The sequence below is a fragment of the Dipteris shenzhenensis genome, chromosome 11 (assembly GCF_047967505.1).
Source record: "Dipteris shenzhenensis isolate YYH24624 ecotype China chromosome 11, Dip_SZ_1.0, whole genome shotgun sequence".
Lineage (NCBI taxonomy): Eukaryota > Viridiplantae > Streptophyta > Polypodiopsida > Gleicheniales > Dipteridaceae > Dipteris > Dipteris shenzhenensis.
The window spans coordinates 17,151,998-17,167,784 of NC_141606.1; the positions used below are offsets into that span (position 1 = coordinate 17,151,998).

Here is a 15,787-nt window from a genome sequence, read left to right on the forward strand (position 1 = left end):
GGCCAAGGCAGATGACTTGGATGCAGTGAATGTTGCAGCAGAAGACAGTGAAAGTGACAGACATGATGTTTTATGCTCTTCTGCTGTAATTGCACATACATTGGTTATTGATGGCCATGACATGCACACTTGGCTCCTGGGTTCAGGTGCTTCTTTTCATGTTACTCCTTATAGGGAGTGGTTTACTTCCTACACAGGTACTCATGGAGTTGTTCACCTTGGGAACAACTATGCATGTCAGATTGCAGGGATTGGTAGTATACAGATAGTATTCCCTGATGGACGCACATTTATGCTTGATGGTGTTCGCCATGTGCCGCAAATCAAGAAAAATCTGATTAGCACTGGTTTGTTGGATGACAGTGGTTACCACACCACATTTGGGGATTCCAAATGGGTGATTACTGATGGCCAGGTTGTAGTGGCTGAGGGTTATAAGAGTGATACCTTGTACCCTCTTTATGTTTCCAGTGTAGGTAATCATGTTGTTGCCATAACCGAGCTACCAAAGGTTTCATTGTGGCATAGCCGGTTGGGACACATGTCTGTTAAAGGAATGCAAGAACTGTCACGTTTGGGTTATCTGCCGTCTCTTTCATTTTCAGATTTGCCTACTTGTGATCATTGCATATTTGGCAAGCATTCTATGACTCCTCATAAGAGGAGAACTCCCCAAAATAGAGCACCGCTTGATCTAGTGCACATTGATTTGTGTGAGATGCCACAGCTATCACTAGGGGGTGCAAAGTATTTCATTACTTTTATTGATGATGCCACACGCAAAGTGTGGGTCTATTTCTTGAAGCATAAAAGCGATGCCTTAGATACTTTCAAGAAGTTTGTCGCTCAGGTTGAGAATCGGACAGGTCGCAGGCTGAAATGCCTCAGATCCGATAATGGGGGTGAGTATGTGTCACATGCTTTTGTACAGTTTTGCGAAGCTAAGGGCATTAAACAGGAACTCACAGCCTCTCATAATGCATCTCAAAATGGTGTGAGTGAGCAGATGAATCGAACTATTCAGGAGAAGGTTCGATGTATGTTGTCTTATGCTGCATTGCCCCATGGCTTTTGGGCAGAAGCCGTGCAAACAGCAGTTCACATAATTAACAGGTCGCCGAACAAGGCTTTGGAGTTGAAAGTGCCAGAGGAGGTGTGGTCTGGCAAGCCACCTTCATATAAGCACTTACGTGTGTTTGGCTGCGAGTGCTTTGCTCATATACGCAAAGAACTGCGCACCAAACTGGAGCCAAAGTCTTCCAGATGCATCTTTATGGGTTATGGTGACGAAGGTGAAATGGGGTACAGGTTATGGGATCCCGTCAAACGGAAGATTATACGCAGCAATGATGTCATCTTTAAAGAGGATAGTGTACACAAAGAACCCGTGCAACCTGTGGAATACAGGAGGGTTGTTTATGATAATGTCGGACAGCAAAGAATGCCCATTAATATGCAGCAGCAGGCTGCTGTAGATAACCCTGTTCAAGAGGGTATACAGGCTGAAAATCAGCCAGACAATTTTGCCAATGATGCACCACTGGATATGCCAGCAAATGGCGCTGTAGAACAGCCAAATATGGTGGTACAGCCACCCGTCATGCATGACGAAGAGGCTAGACAGCAGCCTAATCCGGAACATTTTGTTAGGAGGAGCACCCGTGTACAACGGCCTCCTGACAGGTTTATTCCAGGAGCCAATAATGTGGCTGATTTTATCATGACAGATTGTGGTGAGCCTTCCAGCTTCAAGGAAGCTATGGGAAGAACAGAGAAAAGGAAGTGGGAGAAAGCCATGCAATCATAAATGGACTCCCTACTTCAAAATGATACATGGGACTTGGTGCAGCTACCTGCAGGCAGAAAGGTTTTGCCATGCAAGTGGGTTTACAAAGTGAAAGTGGATTCAAATGCTTTACCGAGGTATAAGGCCAGATTGGTTGCCAAGGGATTTAAGCAGGAGAAGGGCATTGACTTTGATGAGATCTTTTCCCCTGTAGTCAAGATGACTACTTTGAGAGCAGTGTTAGCTCTTGTTGCTCATGAGGACATGGATTTATGTCAGATGGATGTGAAGACTGCTTTTCTTCACGGAGATCTCCATGATGAGATCTATATGAGTCAGCCAGAGGGATATGTTGTTAAAGGGAAAGAGCAGCTTGTGTGTAAGCTCAAGAGGAGCTTGTATGGACTCAAGCAGGCGCCAAGAGAATGGTACAAGAAGTTTGATGCCTTCATGCAGTCCCAAGGGTATCATAGGTGTGAGACCGATCATTGCTTGTACACCAAACGGGCAAAGGATGGCAGTTTGATGCTACTCATTCTATATGTGGATGACATGCTAATTGCCAGTAAATCTTAGCAGGAGATTAGTGCTTTGAAGAAACAACTGCATAAGTCTTTTGACATGAAAGACTTGGGTGATGCAAACCATATTCTTGGCATGCGGATTATTCGTGACAGGTCCAAGGGACTTTTGTTTCTATCACAGAAGGAGTACATTGACAAAGTACTGCAGAGGTTTAAAATGGAGGGGGGGAAGTCTATTAGTACCCCGTTGCCTCCACATTTAAAACTCAGCAGTAAGGACAGCCCCAGATCAGATGATGATAAGGCTGAAATGGCCAAGGTTCCGTATGCATCTGCAGTTGGTTCTTTGATGTATGCCATGGTTGCCACTCGTCCGGATATTGCTTTTGCGGTGGGAGTCATCAGTAGGTATATGGCAAATCCAGGCAAGCGGCACTGGGAAGCAGTGAAAGGTGTCTTGAGGTATCTCAAGGGTACCAAAGACTTGTGCATATGCTATGGTAGGCAGGATGCATTGGTGCATGGTTTTACAAATTCAGACTATGCAGGGAATGCAGATAACGGAAGTCTACTACCGGTTATATTTTCACATTTGCAGGAGGTGCTATATCATGGGTGTCTCGGTTGCAGAAATGCGTTGCACTGTCAACCACTGAAGCTGAATATGTTGCAGCCACTGAGGCTTGCAAGGAAGCAATATGGCTTACTCGGCTGGTGGAAGATTTGGGCATTACAGGAGATATGCCAGTTTTGCATTGTGATAGTCAGAGTGCTATCATGTTGGCAAAGAATCCGGTCTTTCATCAAAAGACCAAGCACATAGATGTGAAATACCATTTCATCAGGGAGGTACTGGAAGACAAGCGACTTGAGCTTGTGAAGGTGCATACTGATGATAATCCTGCAGATTTGCTCACTAAGAGCTTGCCTACAGAGCGGTTTGCACATTGCCGCCACATCATGGGATTAGGATGAGACCATTCTTATTTTATGGTCTTGTATACAGTAACTGTATATTGCTGTAATTCTTATTCTTTTCTCCCCTTTAGGCACATTGGCCTTTAGGTGGGAGGTTGTTGGGGTAAAGGCACATTGCCACCCTTTTGTTAAAGATATGACACCTATGACTGTCTTAAGACAGTCATAGGGTGAAAGCCTAAGCCTAATAAAACCTATGAGTTTGTGGTGTGGGTCAACACTTCACACCCACACTTTTGTGTCTCCCTCTCTCTCTCTCTCTTTTTGTTTACACTCTCTCTCTCTTTCCCTCTCATGCTATACCTAGTTTTGATTGGAAAGCTTTCATTTTAGCCACCTCTATGAAGCATGTAAGAAAAAGCATCATTGATTGAATTTTGGTCACTAGTCTTTGCTACATTAAAATGCTTATATTTGGAAGCCTTTCAGTTGTTATTCTAGCCTTGTAAGAGAGAAGACACTGCCCAATACCTGGGTTAGACCCTCTCATGGCTATCATATTGAATATAGATAAGTTCAATGGAAAGGGCTTCCACACATGGCAAATGAAGGTGAAATTTGCGTTGTTGAGGGAAAACCTCTGGGGACTTGTCAAACCGACTTCAACTTCTTCTTCTACAGCCTCCAATGCTGGAGAATCCTCAGCTCCGACACTCCCGGCAAGGGATCCCGCTAGAGAGGAGAAAGCATATGGTATCATTGCTCTTGCTTTAGGAGATGATTATATTCATCACATCTCTGACTTAGAGTCTCCTTCAGAAGCTTGGCAGAAGCTTGACATGATTTTTGGTGCTAGCTCTCACATCTCAAAATTATCACTTAAAATCTCTTTTTTTGAATTGAAGATGGTTAGTGGCACTCCTTTGGCAGCCCATGTCAATTACATGCGGAGTCTTATGACTCAACTTGCTTCTATCAACTCTCCTATCACTACAGATGATGCTATGGCAGTGTTGCTTAAGAGTATGCCTGAAGATTATGATCATATTGTTACCACTTTGAAAAATCTTCCTAATCCTAATCTTGAAGGTATTATCTCTGCTCTCCAAGAAGAAGAAAGACACATGGAGCTCAGGAAAGGCAATGACACAGCTTATGCCATAAAAATCCAAAAGGGCAAGTTTTCACCTTGCAATCATTGTGGGAAGACAAATCACCTTTCAAATGACTGCTTCAAAATCAATCCATGCAAACACTGTGGCAAAAACAATCATCATGAGAAGTTTTGCAGAGCAAAAAAGGAAGCAACTTCAAAGACAAAAAATGCCAATCTACTTTCAATTGATGTGCCTCCACAAGATGAGGCATCCTTTGAAGATTATGCTTTTTAAATCATCTCTATGTATGCTCCAGATCTCTCTTTTTATGTTGAGTCAAGGTACTCAGCCTGGATAGTCCTTCAAAATGAATGAAATAAACTATTGTGTTTTGTGTGTTTTTGTAAACACCTCTGGTCACCTTATGATGTAGGCCATGTGTATGTGTTTTGCTCCATGGTATCTCCTGCAGACATTGTGTGCATGTACATGCAGGGGAGATAACCATTGGAAGGTCTTTTTGTATCCCTTTTGTTTACCTTACACCCATGGGAACCCTTGCTAGCTTGAGATCCTAGCCATTGATAGATCCATGACCACCATGAGATGGCATGAGACACCTTGTGCTAGCTGTATCCTTGACATAGCCTGAGGCATTCCCTTGAGGGGGGGTTTGTTGGGATATCTCAAGGTGTATGCCTCAAGCACACCTTGGTTTCTATGTGTGAGTGCTAGAGGCACAGTTAGGTGCCCATAAACACAGTTAGGTGGTGATAAGCCACATAGGATGATTAAGAGAATCTAGGAGCAGATTGAGGAGCTCTAAAGTTATCAGTGATGTCAGTGAGCATGTAAGAGGTGCCTACATAAGGACCTCACTCTTCTTCATTCTATATGCAAGTATTTAGAATTTGTGTTCACTCTACTCTTTCCTTTCAGTTTATCAACACCTCTGACTTCTTGGACTCCTTTGGCTTGCCTTTTCCAGGCTTGTCTTTGGCCACTAATGCCTTCTCGTCGGTTTGCGTAAAGAGTTTCTCTCGAGCCTCCTCCTGAAGCAGGAGTGGGCCAAGCTCCTCAAAGGTGATTGGCTTAGTCCGTTGACCCGCAGTGACCATAGTCACAAAACTTTTGAAACTCCGTGGCAGCTTGTGGAGTGTGAGCAACGCCAATTGACTCAAGTCCACCTTCTAACCAACCGTTGCGAGCTGGTCCCGCACGACTTTCACCTTTGTCAGATGATCATGCACACTATCACCCTCATTCATATTAAGATTATAAAGCTGATGCTGAAGAGTAATGATACGGGCTGTATTATCGGTTTCATACAGCTCCTTCAGTATGGCCCACGCCTCTGAAGACGTCTCTGCCAACTGGATATGAGGAATCACTGTTGGAATATGGAAGCAAGAACTAGAACTAGAAACTAGAAATGAAATGACAAGACTGAAAGACTAGAAATACCTTGAGAAGAGTGTAGACAAGACACGAGCTAGACTGATTGAGTACAATGATGTGACCCATTGAATATATGGGCCAAAGTACAAGACATAAAGCAAGAGTGCTTATGGGATAATTATAGAAGTGCCACATGGCACACACTAAAGACTAGACTTAGACTTAGACTTAGACTTAGACAAATGTAGACTAGGAAATAGTACACTTAGTGTGCACTTATCTCCAACACCCTACTTAAGTGGACACTAGGAGTAAGACAGAAAGACAAGACTAGAAGACAGACTGATAGACTGAGAGACAAGATAGAAAACATGACAGACAAATGATCCTGAGACACCTCTCCTCAAGTGATATCCTCATATGGGTCCACAAGGGTAAGGACAAGATGGATCTAAGACACAGTCAGATTGATAGACAAATAGACAGACAGACAAGACTAGATAGAGAGAAGACTGACTGTAGACAAATAGAAAGAACAAGACACTAGAACCCCTTGACCTACATCATCGGTGGTCAAGGTGGTAAACAAGACATAGAGGCAATCAGAAAGCCCACTTCTCATCATGTGAGGAAGGAACAGCAGGATCAGCTGATGGAGATGTTGCAGCAACATGGGCTGAGGTAGATGCAGGAGCTGATGTAGAGGTTTTGGAGTAGCAGTCCCTCTCCCGGTGATTATCACGGCCACAAATGGTGCATGGATGAGCCTTGAAACAGTCCTTCTCCACATGATTAGTTTTGCCACAATGGGTGTAAGGCTTTCTTACCTTAGAACTTCCTTTCTTTGCTTAAAATGCAGTGTCAGTTACCTTTCGTTGTTGAGTTCTTTCTTCCTCTTGGAGAGCATTGATGATATTCTCAAGAGAAGGATTATTATGATACTTGAAGGTAGTGACAAGAGTAGCATAGGAGTCAGGTAAGCTTTTGAGAAGCACAGCAATAGCAATATCTTCGGAGATGGGAGACTTGACTGACGCAAGCTGAACCATAAGACTGCGAAAATAATTGACATGAGAGGCTATAGTAGCTCCTTCCTGCATATGTAGATCAAAGAATGAGATCATAAGTGCAATCTTAGAGTTTTTAGATCGGGCTCCAAAAAGAGTATCCAAAGTGATCCATGCTTGAGGAGCAGACTGTATGTCGGAGATGTGATGAATATAATCATCTCCAAGACCGAGCAATATGATAGCATAGGCTTTGTCGTTCTTGGCAGCGACAACTTGCTCAGATGGACCTTCGGGAGCATCACTGTGAACAATGTCCCAAAGGCCTTCTTTCATAAGATGGCACTTGATTTTGATCTACCAAGTATGAAAGTTGGACCCATTGAATTTGTCGATAGATATGAGAGAATGAGAGGAAGATGCCATGTGGGAAGGTCTTACCTCTTGCTAGGATGCAAGGGCAGTGTCTATTCCCTTACAATATTGCAGAAATAAATGAGAGGAAGAGATCCCAGAAGCCGGTTCTCTCACCACTTTGTCAAGGCCATAGCATATGACAGCCCATCGAAGCAGGAGGAACCAGCAAAAAAAGGAGAGACTGTTCAGCAAACTGAAAGAGGCAAAGCTTAGTACCTTAATCCCGGGCAGAAGGAGAAGTGTAGAAAGGATGCAGATCTCCGTGAAGATGGAGCTGGAGAAGTCAGCCTGTGCAGGTACAGATTCCGTACAGTCATACGGACTGTACGGACAGCGAGGTACAGTCGACGTGCGAAGTACGGGCATCGTACAGTCAGCGGATTACGGACGATTGGCGACCAGCGGAGTACGGACGTCGTACGAAATACGTACGCTGATCTGTACGGATAGCAGGAGCGACAGCGGGTGCAGAAGTGACAGTAGATTGCGCAGATCTGTCGTGACAGCAGAGTGCTGTGCAGATCTGGCGCTCAGATCTGTGGTTGAGCTGCACAGATCTGAAGAGCAGATCTGGTGCAGAGATTTGGAGCAGGCGTACACGCAGCAGAGTTGCGCAGATCTGGAGCGCAATGGCGGGACAGAAAGAGGGCAGATCTCGGAGAAGAGGCGGCCAGCAGAAGCGTAGAAGAGGGCGGTGCAGAGGTAGAGGTGCCACGAGAGGCTGAAGAGAGAGATGCTGGAGGGAGAGGTAAACTGAAAGGAGAAGACGAAGCTATGGCTGCAGCAGAGTGAGAGGAGAGGAGAGGGGATCTACATGCTCTGATACCATGTTGGAATATGGAAGCAAGAACTAGAACTAGAAACTAGAAATGAAATGACAAGACTGAAAGACTAGAAATACCTTGAGAAGAGTGTAGACAAGACACAAGCTAGACTGATTGATTACAATGATGTGACCCATTGAATATATGGGCCAAAGTACAAGACATAAAGCAAGAGTGCTTATGGGATAATTGTAGAAGTGCCACATGGCACACACTAAAGACTAGACTTAGACTTAGACTTAGACTTAGACTTAGACAAATGTAGACTAGGAAATAGTACACTTAGTGTGCACTTATCTCCAACAATCACAGCATCTGCTGTCGTGCCAATAAGCATTGCTAAGGCTTGAGCATCCCTCTCCTCCCATGCACTGAGTTCATCCGCATCTGCTTCAACTAAAACTTCACCTCTTTTGTCCACAATGTCCTCCGGCTTCTCCTCGGTCCCAATCACTATCTTCCACAGCTTCCGTGCCAACAGATGGCTTCGGATCTTGACTTTCCATATTGGATAGTTCGTCCCATCGAGCTTTCCAGCTTCACCAAAATTGGGAATAAATGAAGAAGGAAGATGATTGGAGAAGGAGGAAGGACAAGCAATGGGTGTAGAGGCTTCTGAACGTTGATCCATCTCAGTGAATAGCAAACTGAAAAACTGAAGCAAAAAAGATGTATTGACCTCCCGTGCTAGCCTGAGCTGAAAACAGAATCGACCAAATCCGGTTTGCATGAGCAGAAACCCAAGGTGGGGAGAGGAGAACCTTGTACAAGGTTGCAACTCTGATATCTGCCACCAACAATGACCTACGCACCGGATCGTCGGAGTGAATGACCCAATCTTTCAGGCATTCTATAATTTGGAGACGTGGCACTGGCTGGAAATCATATAACATCTGAGATTGTACATGCCATAAGGGTCTGTAATGCTGTCTGTGGCTCTTAAATTGATACCATGCGAGCATTCTGCTTGGAAGGTCACAGAGGGGCAGCAAAAGTGGTCTTTTAGCTTTGTGACACATTCCTTAAGCTCGTTTTTGGTTTGTGTTATCTTGTCTCCATGCCACGTGCATCCTCTTGCTTGCTGCTTACATGAAGGTGGGATGTTATCTTTTACATCCTTGGGAGGTAGCTTCTAACCTGGTTACCTCCATACTGTTGTGCATCCTCTCCCTTGAGGTTGGTATGCTAATAAAAACTCCAAAGATGCTTATTAGTTAATGTAAGATGTGTTATTTTAGTGCATCCTCTTATCTTTTACATTTGTTTAAGAACTTCTAACCTGGTTAACTTCATACCCATGTGCATCCTCTCCCTTGAGGTGGACATAATAGTAAAACCACAATACATTCCAATATGCTTATGGGTCAATGTAAGATGTGGTTTGGCCTTCTATAGACATTGATTAATCTCTCTCTCTCTCTCTCTCTCTCAGCCCTCCCCTGCCCCCTCAGCCCTCCCCACCCCTTGCTTCGCACAAAACCCCCCCTGCCCCCTCAGCCCTTCCTACCCTCTACTTCACAAAGCCCTCCCAGTCCCTGCTGTGCATATATATCCCCCTCCCGACCCCCGGTTCAGCACAGCCCCCCCCGCCCCGTTTGCACAGTCCTCCCCACCCCCTGCTTCTCACAACTGTTCCACCCCCTACTTCACTCCAGCCCCTGCCTAGATGCTGCTCTGCCTCCCCTACCACTGCTTCCCATTTGCAGAAATGCAGGGCATGAAGGTTACATGCTCTTCTTGCTACCATGAAGCTGAAAAGATATCAATAGCAGCAGCAACACAGGAAGAGTGTGAGAACAAGAAAACATGGCGAAAGAGAAAAAGGAGAAGGAAAGAAAAAAAAAATAGCAAACCAAACAACATAATGACAGCAAGACACAATCAAAAACATTAATAGCTAGCAGACGCGTAGCGGACTATAATACCATTGTGCAGAAGCCTGCAGCCTGAGCATTAGCTACAGCCTCAACATCTGCCTCAGTGTGTCTGTCCAGTCCTAACCTTGCTACTAGTGTCCCCTTGTGCCCCAATGCATTCTACTTCGTGTCATCTCTCCCCTGCATTTAGACCCCCTTCCCACCTTCCAATGGGCTCAATTCAGGTCCCCCTCAAATGTCACCCCCTCCCTCCTAGTCCTCTGTTGTTTCCACCCATGTTTCCCTATCCCTACCCAGCCTTCTTTCATAACCTCCCTATCCACTATCGGGCTCCCATCCTCCTACACCCAGCCCTCTCTCCCCTACTGTACACATATTAGACACAGGAGTTCTTAGCTCCCATATAGGTGTGGAGTAGATCCTCCTAGAGGTTCATCGTTCGTGTGTGAGAGGGCGAGCAATAGAGCTATATTTATAGTGTCAACCAAGAGGTCACACAGCTCCGTATAAGGAGCTTGCAGATGTATGCCATCAGGTGGCGACAACACCGAGCTGTGGATGAGAAGATAGCCACCATTGTAACGTGCAACGGTAATTTGATCGTGTAATCACAACAAGACCTTTAAACCTTTAGCGAGAAATTAGCGTTATGCACCATAGAGAGAGAAAGGAGTTGAGCGTAGAGAGAGAATAGAGTTGACAACTGATCGGGTCCCTGTACCCATTGAGGGCCCCCTCCCCCTATCAGGGGAGAATTTGCCTTATACTTGGAGTACTGAAAGATACAAATAACACTCTTCGAGAGAGCACAGAAACACGCTTCTGAAGAGTACACTGTGCACACGTATTGCAGACCGAAAGATCTGAGAGGCAACTCCAACCAATACCGAGACTTGATACTGTCCACACTGACGTTGTAGGGCACTTTTTTAAGGCAAGGAAGAGGCTTGTACTGTCCACTGGGATGCAGGGTTACTCATCCCAGGGTTACTATGTGAGTGAGAGAGTGAAAGCTAGGAATCCCCGTCTGTTGTGCTGCGTAGACACCTTCTAGGAAGGCTGAACGAGGCCAAGAGCTGAGGCTGATCAGGGGCCAATCTCTGGAAGTGTTCAGGGTTGCACAGGCGGCTGGAGAGGAGCTGTAGGGGTGCTGAAGGCTGGGAGGAACTCAGTGAGGAATGAAGGCAAGGGGCTCCCCCTTAAATAGGGGGCTGGGGCTGAGCCAACCAGCCGCAAACTGGCCGACTTTCAGTCGGCTGGTTTGGGCTGGTTGCAGGCCATAAAACCTCAGGGTGCAGGGCAGCCTATAAAGGCAGCCCATTCCTCTTCATATGTTCCAGCCCTGAGGGGGCCTGGAAGGGCTCCTATCCTAGGCTGGACCTAGACCTATCGAAGACTTTAATTAAACTCTCTCTCTCTCTCTCTCTCTCTCACACACACACACACACACACACACACACACACATGCGCGTGCACGTATGCACATGCACATCTATCTATCTGTCTGTGCGTGCATGCATGCATGCAAGTGCATATGCGTATACATCCATTTTTGCACATGTGCAGAAAGAGGGAGCAGAAGTTCAGCGTGAGTTTTGGCTCATGTTTAATCGCATGTCTTGTCGAGGACATTAGTCCCAGTGGGGTTCCCAAGTTCAAGTTTGAAATTCTTTTGTCTACAACAGCATGTGTAAAAACTAGCACAATAAATTTCTCTTTATTCTCTTTATGCATTTGATGCCCTAAAAGAAAAATGGATTGTGTTATGCAGCTCCCACCTCGCGTTCAGAGAGATGATGGTATTTCTGGTGAAGCAGATTATGTGCGAAAGTCTGGATCCAGCTTTACAGAATATGAGCATGGTTCTGTAGATTCAGGAGGTGAAGCAGGAGTAAATATTGGAGTGAGAGAGAAAACATGGGACAGGGGATGGCCCAAAGAAGGAGAAGATCCTTTGAGGACGCATGACAAGAGTTCTGTCAGATACGGAAATAGAAATGGATTTGAGCAGCAGCCGCCCTCTCCTCAGCCTCTTGTAGATGCTTATGGCAATATCAGGGGGATACGAGCGCCAAGGTTTCCCCCAGTTCCTGCTCAGCCTGCTCAAGACTTGGATAACAGGAACAGAGTCTCGTCCAGAAATTGGCAAAACTCAGAGGAGGAAGAGTATGTTTGGGGGGATGTAAGTCCAAATATGCCAGATATCACTCGACATAGTGATAGCTTGCGGAAGGATAAGGATGACTGGTATTCTGGAGATGCTGACAAGAATTCATTGCCTGGCTCTTTAGGTGGAGGCAAGCCTTTTGGTTTAGATCAGCCACTTTCAGATTTTTCTGGCTGGCGAAGGCATGGGATTCTGCCAACAATAGATCGCCCTATGATGACTGAAAGCAGGGTTATGAGGGTAAGAATCGGGTCATTTATCTGTTATCTCTGAGTGCCAGTTCAAGAAAACAAAAGGAACTTGGCTGCCTTTTCTTTAAGTTTTCTCACTTTTTTAAAGGTTTCTCAAAAATTAGTACTGTGTAACTGTGAGTGGGATGAATAAGAAATTTCATGTTATTTTCCTACAGCGTTATGGCTTCTGCTGTTAACAAGGTCTTAAACATTGAATGCTTTTAAGTTTTAACTTCATTTCCAACTTGCAACCAAAAGGAACCTAAACTTTGGCTTGTTTTTCTACAGGAGACAGATGCACGACCTCCCCTTTCAAGCCTCCAGCAAGACATTGGATCTCGACTTCTCGCAGATCCCATTCTAGAGGGCCCACCTTTGGGATCGACTGCTCGTTCTATGATGATGCATCGTCCGATGACTGGTCGCTCACCACACCCTCTGCCTCAACAGCTTAGCCCTCCATCACAGTCAAGAGTTCGGCCCTTGCAAATGGCTTGGAACACTCCACCATTGGGGGGACTGGGATTAATGAATCAGGGTTCTCAGGCTGCAAACGTTCCTGGTCCAACCTCCAGCAGCGGGCCTTCAACAATAACTGGGCCTGCCTTTACTAACCATTCATCACTTCATCCCAACATGGGTTCTTCTTTGGGGAGTGGGCTTTTGAATCTTGGGTCCTTATCACCTGTTACACCTGGTTCAAGCTTGAATTTCTCACATAGGCAGCAACCTCAGAGGCCTCCATCTCCGCCACCGCTCACAGCTCCATCTCAGAGGCAGTTCCCACCACCCCCTCTGAACCACACACGTCAGCATCATCCAAATTTGTTGTCCCTGCAGCAACATGTGATACCATCAAACACTGTACAGCACCGGGGTCAGGCCCCCAGTGTGCAGCCTCATTCATCACAGCAGCCTTTACCTCTGCACCCTTTTCAGCAGCCACAGCATGTCCAGCAGCTGCCGCAACAGCCTTCACTTGTCAACCAATCCCCACAGCAGCTACGGCCATTGCAGACCCTTTTACCAACTCTGTCTCAATCAACAGCAGAAATAGGTTCAGCTCAACAGTCATCTCAGGCAGTGCCAATGCTAACACAACTTCCAACCCAATTATTGCATTCGCTACAACAGCTACAGCGTCATCTACCACCTCTTTCAGGAGCTCTTCCTCAAGCCAGTCAGCATCTTGAATCTCCTTTTCAGTCGCAAAGTCAACCGACACAATCAGGACAGCATCTTCTGTTACAGAACTCCTCAACACAGACACAGAGCCAGCAGCGGCCACAGACACCTCAGATGGCGTCCGCTCTCAATGATAGTCCTTCTCCATTGGTCTCTGGGTCACAGAGCCATGGCAGTACTAACAATCTCTTGGCCGCTTTTTTACAAAGTGGTTTGATGCCTCCTGTGCAAGCTTCACAAATTCTCTCTCATCCTCAGTCTTCTTCACCTATGATGTCAGGAGGGTCTTCTGAATCCACCATTTCCCAGTCTAGTCAGGTGCAGCCACCTTTACCAACTGGGCCCCCACCTGTTCAATATTCTTCCTCGATAACAAATCCAATCCCAGGGCAAACTGTTTTATCGGCACCCCCTACTGTTTCTACCTTGACATCTAGTCTCACATCGCTCTCTTCTTTACCTTTACCAACTAATTTGCCACCAGCTCATGCATTGCCTCGGATTGTACAGCCTCCCCTTCCTCCTGGACCACCCCCTATACCCTCCCAAGCCACAAGCTCAGCTTTGCAGCCTCCATCTTCAGCGGGGCTGCCACCAGCATCAGGGACTAATCTTACATCCCTTCTATCTTCCCTTATGGCACAAGGAGTTATTGCTCCTCCGTCTGCTCCTCTTACTCAACCGGCTGGAGTAGTCTCCAACATGTTAATGGGGAGTTCTTTTACTGATTCGTCTCTTAATCTGCTTCCTGCTGGAGTGCTGCCAGTCCCTTCTATTGGATTAACGGCTCCTTTTGCCACAGTTGTGTCAACCACATTAGTGACTGCACTCAGGACTCAGGAATCAACAGCTACACTTGGTCCCACTGAAACTGCAACAGGTGACCCTGGCCTCATGGAATTCAGACAGGAATATCTACGAGAAAGGCAGGAGTCTGTTCTTAATGCGTTGTACTCCGATTTTCCTAGGCAGTGCAAGACTTGTGGACTGAGATTTAAGCACCAAGAAGAGCATAGTAAGCACATGGATTGGCATGTGTCTAGAAACCGCCGGCAGAAATCTTCCAAAAAGGTGTCCAGAAAGTGGTTTGTGAGTGTGACAGAGTGGCTGAATGGTACAGGAGCTGCCGCATCTGAGGTTACTCCTTCCTTTTTTACGGAAGAGGTGGCTGTGAAACCAGAGGATGATGAAGCAGTAGCAGTACCTGCAGATGAGAATCAAAGTGCATGTGCTTTATGTGGAGAACCTTTTGAGGACTTCTACAGTGATGAGACAGAGGAATGGATGTACAAAGGAGCTGTTTACATGGATGCTCCTTCTGGTGGTGTTGAGAGCCTGGATAGTTCACTTCTGGGTCCAATTGTGCATGCAAAATGCCGGTCAGAATCTGTTGCTACTACTGCAGCTGACTCTACAGATGATGCCGAACTTGTAAGTAGTTTGAGAAGGGGGTCTTTTAACTAACATTTCTAATTGTCAAAAAGATGAAAGTGAAAGTTATGAATTAGTATGGCAATTTGTGTGGAGATTTAGAACTGAATCACATGTGTTGTTGAATCACATGTATGCAGGAAGATGATGATGATTATGGCCTAAGAAGAAAAAGGGTACGCTATTAATCATTTTGCAGGTTCAACCTGCAATTGTAATGGCAACCAAGACAATGAAGTGCACCACGCTGCTGACACAATGCAATCTAATCAGCCTCCCTGTCTTTGTATCTCTAAGCCAAGTGGCATTCAATGATCAAACATGGAAATAGGATTTGCATGAAGTAAGACTTACCACGTAAGTATTTTTTGTCTGCTTTAGGTTGTGTTTGTTTTTTTGTGGTCTTTTGTTTTTATAACAGCATATTGATAGGCTGCATTGGTGTTTAATGGATATTCGATTGATGGGATAAGGCCAACATCAGGAGTGACAGGCTATTATGTTTTACTGAAAATGTGCTTCATATCGCCATGTGGAACATTATGGCATTGAGTCGTTTTCCTGTCAATGACGTTGCAGCAATTTTTCTTGCAAACTTGGAAATCCTTATTTGGTTGCCCACTTCATTGTAATTTTCTCTGTACACTTGCAACTTCAACAAGGTGAACAGAAAGGCCCATTTTTGTAGGCTGATTGTATTTGTAGTTTAGCATTGCTCTACACTCCCCCCCCCCCCTTTCCCTTTTTCCTGCCCCCCCTCTTCTGATGAACACAACAAAACCCCTTTTTGTCTGAGTTTGGAAATGAAGTTTTTGTAGTTAGAGATCCATAGGCCAACTGTGTGATCCCCGTTGCCTCTCTTTCTTGTGGAGCAGCTAAATAGCATACCTTTTAGTGGTGTCAAGGTTTCCCCGTATTGAAAT

General features: G+C 45.5%; 1 protein-coding gene across 1 annotated transcript in view; it reads left to right on the forward strand.

The window, feature by feature from the left end:
• LOC147896687 (polyadenylation and cleavage factor homolog 4-like) overlaps nucleotides 1-15,551 on the forward strand; it is a 28,057-nt gene extending 12,506 nt beyond the window's left edge. Inside the window, exons 4-6 of the mRNA XM_087381935.1 lie at nucleotides 11,620-12,255; nucleotides 12,537-14,864; nucleotides 15,005-15,551. Of these exons, the coding sequence (XP_087238061.1) occupies nucleotides 11,620-12,255; nucleotides 12,537-14,864; nucleotides 15,005-15,052 (3,012 nt within the window). The 3' untranslated portion in view covers nucleotides 15,053-15,551. The remainder of the gene's footprint in view (nucleotides 1-11,619; nucleotides 12,256-12,536; nucleotides 14,865-15,004) is intronic.
• Nucleotides 15,552-15,787: the final 236 nt, after the last annotated feature.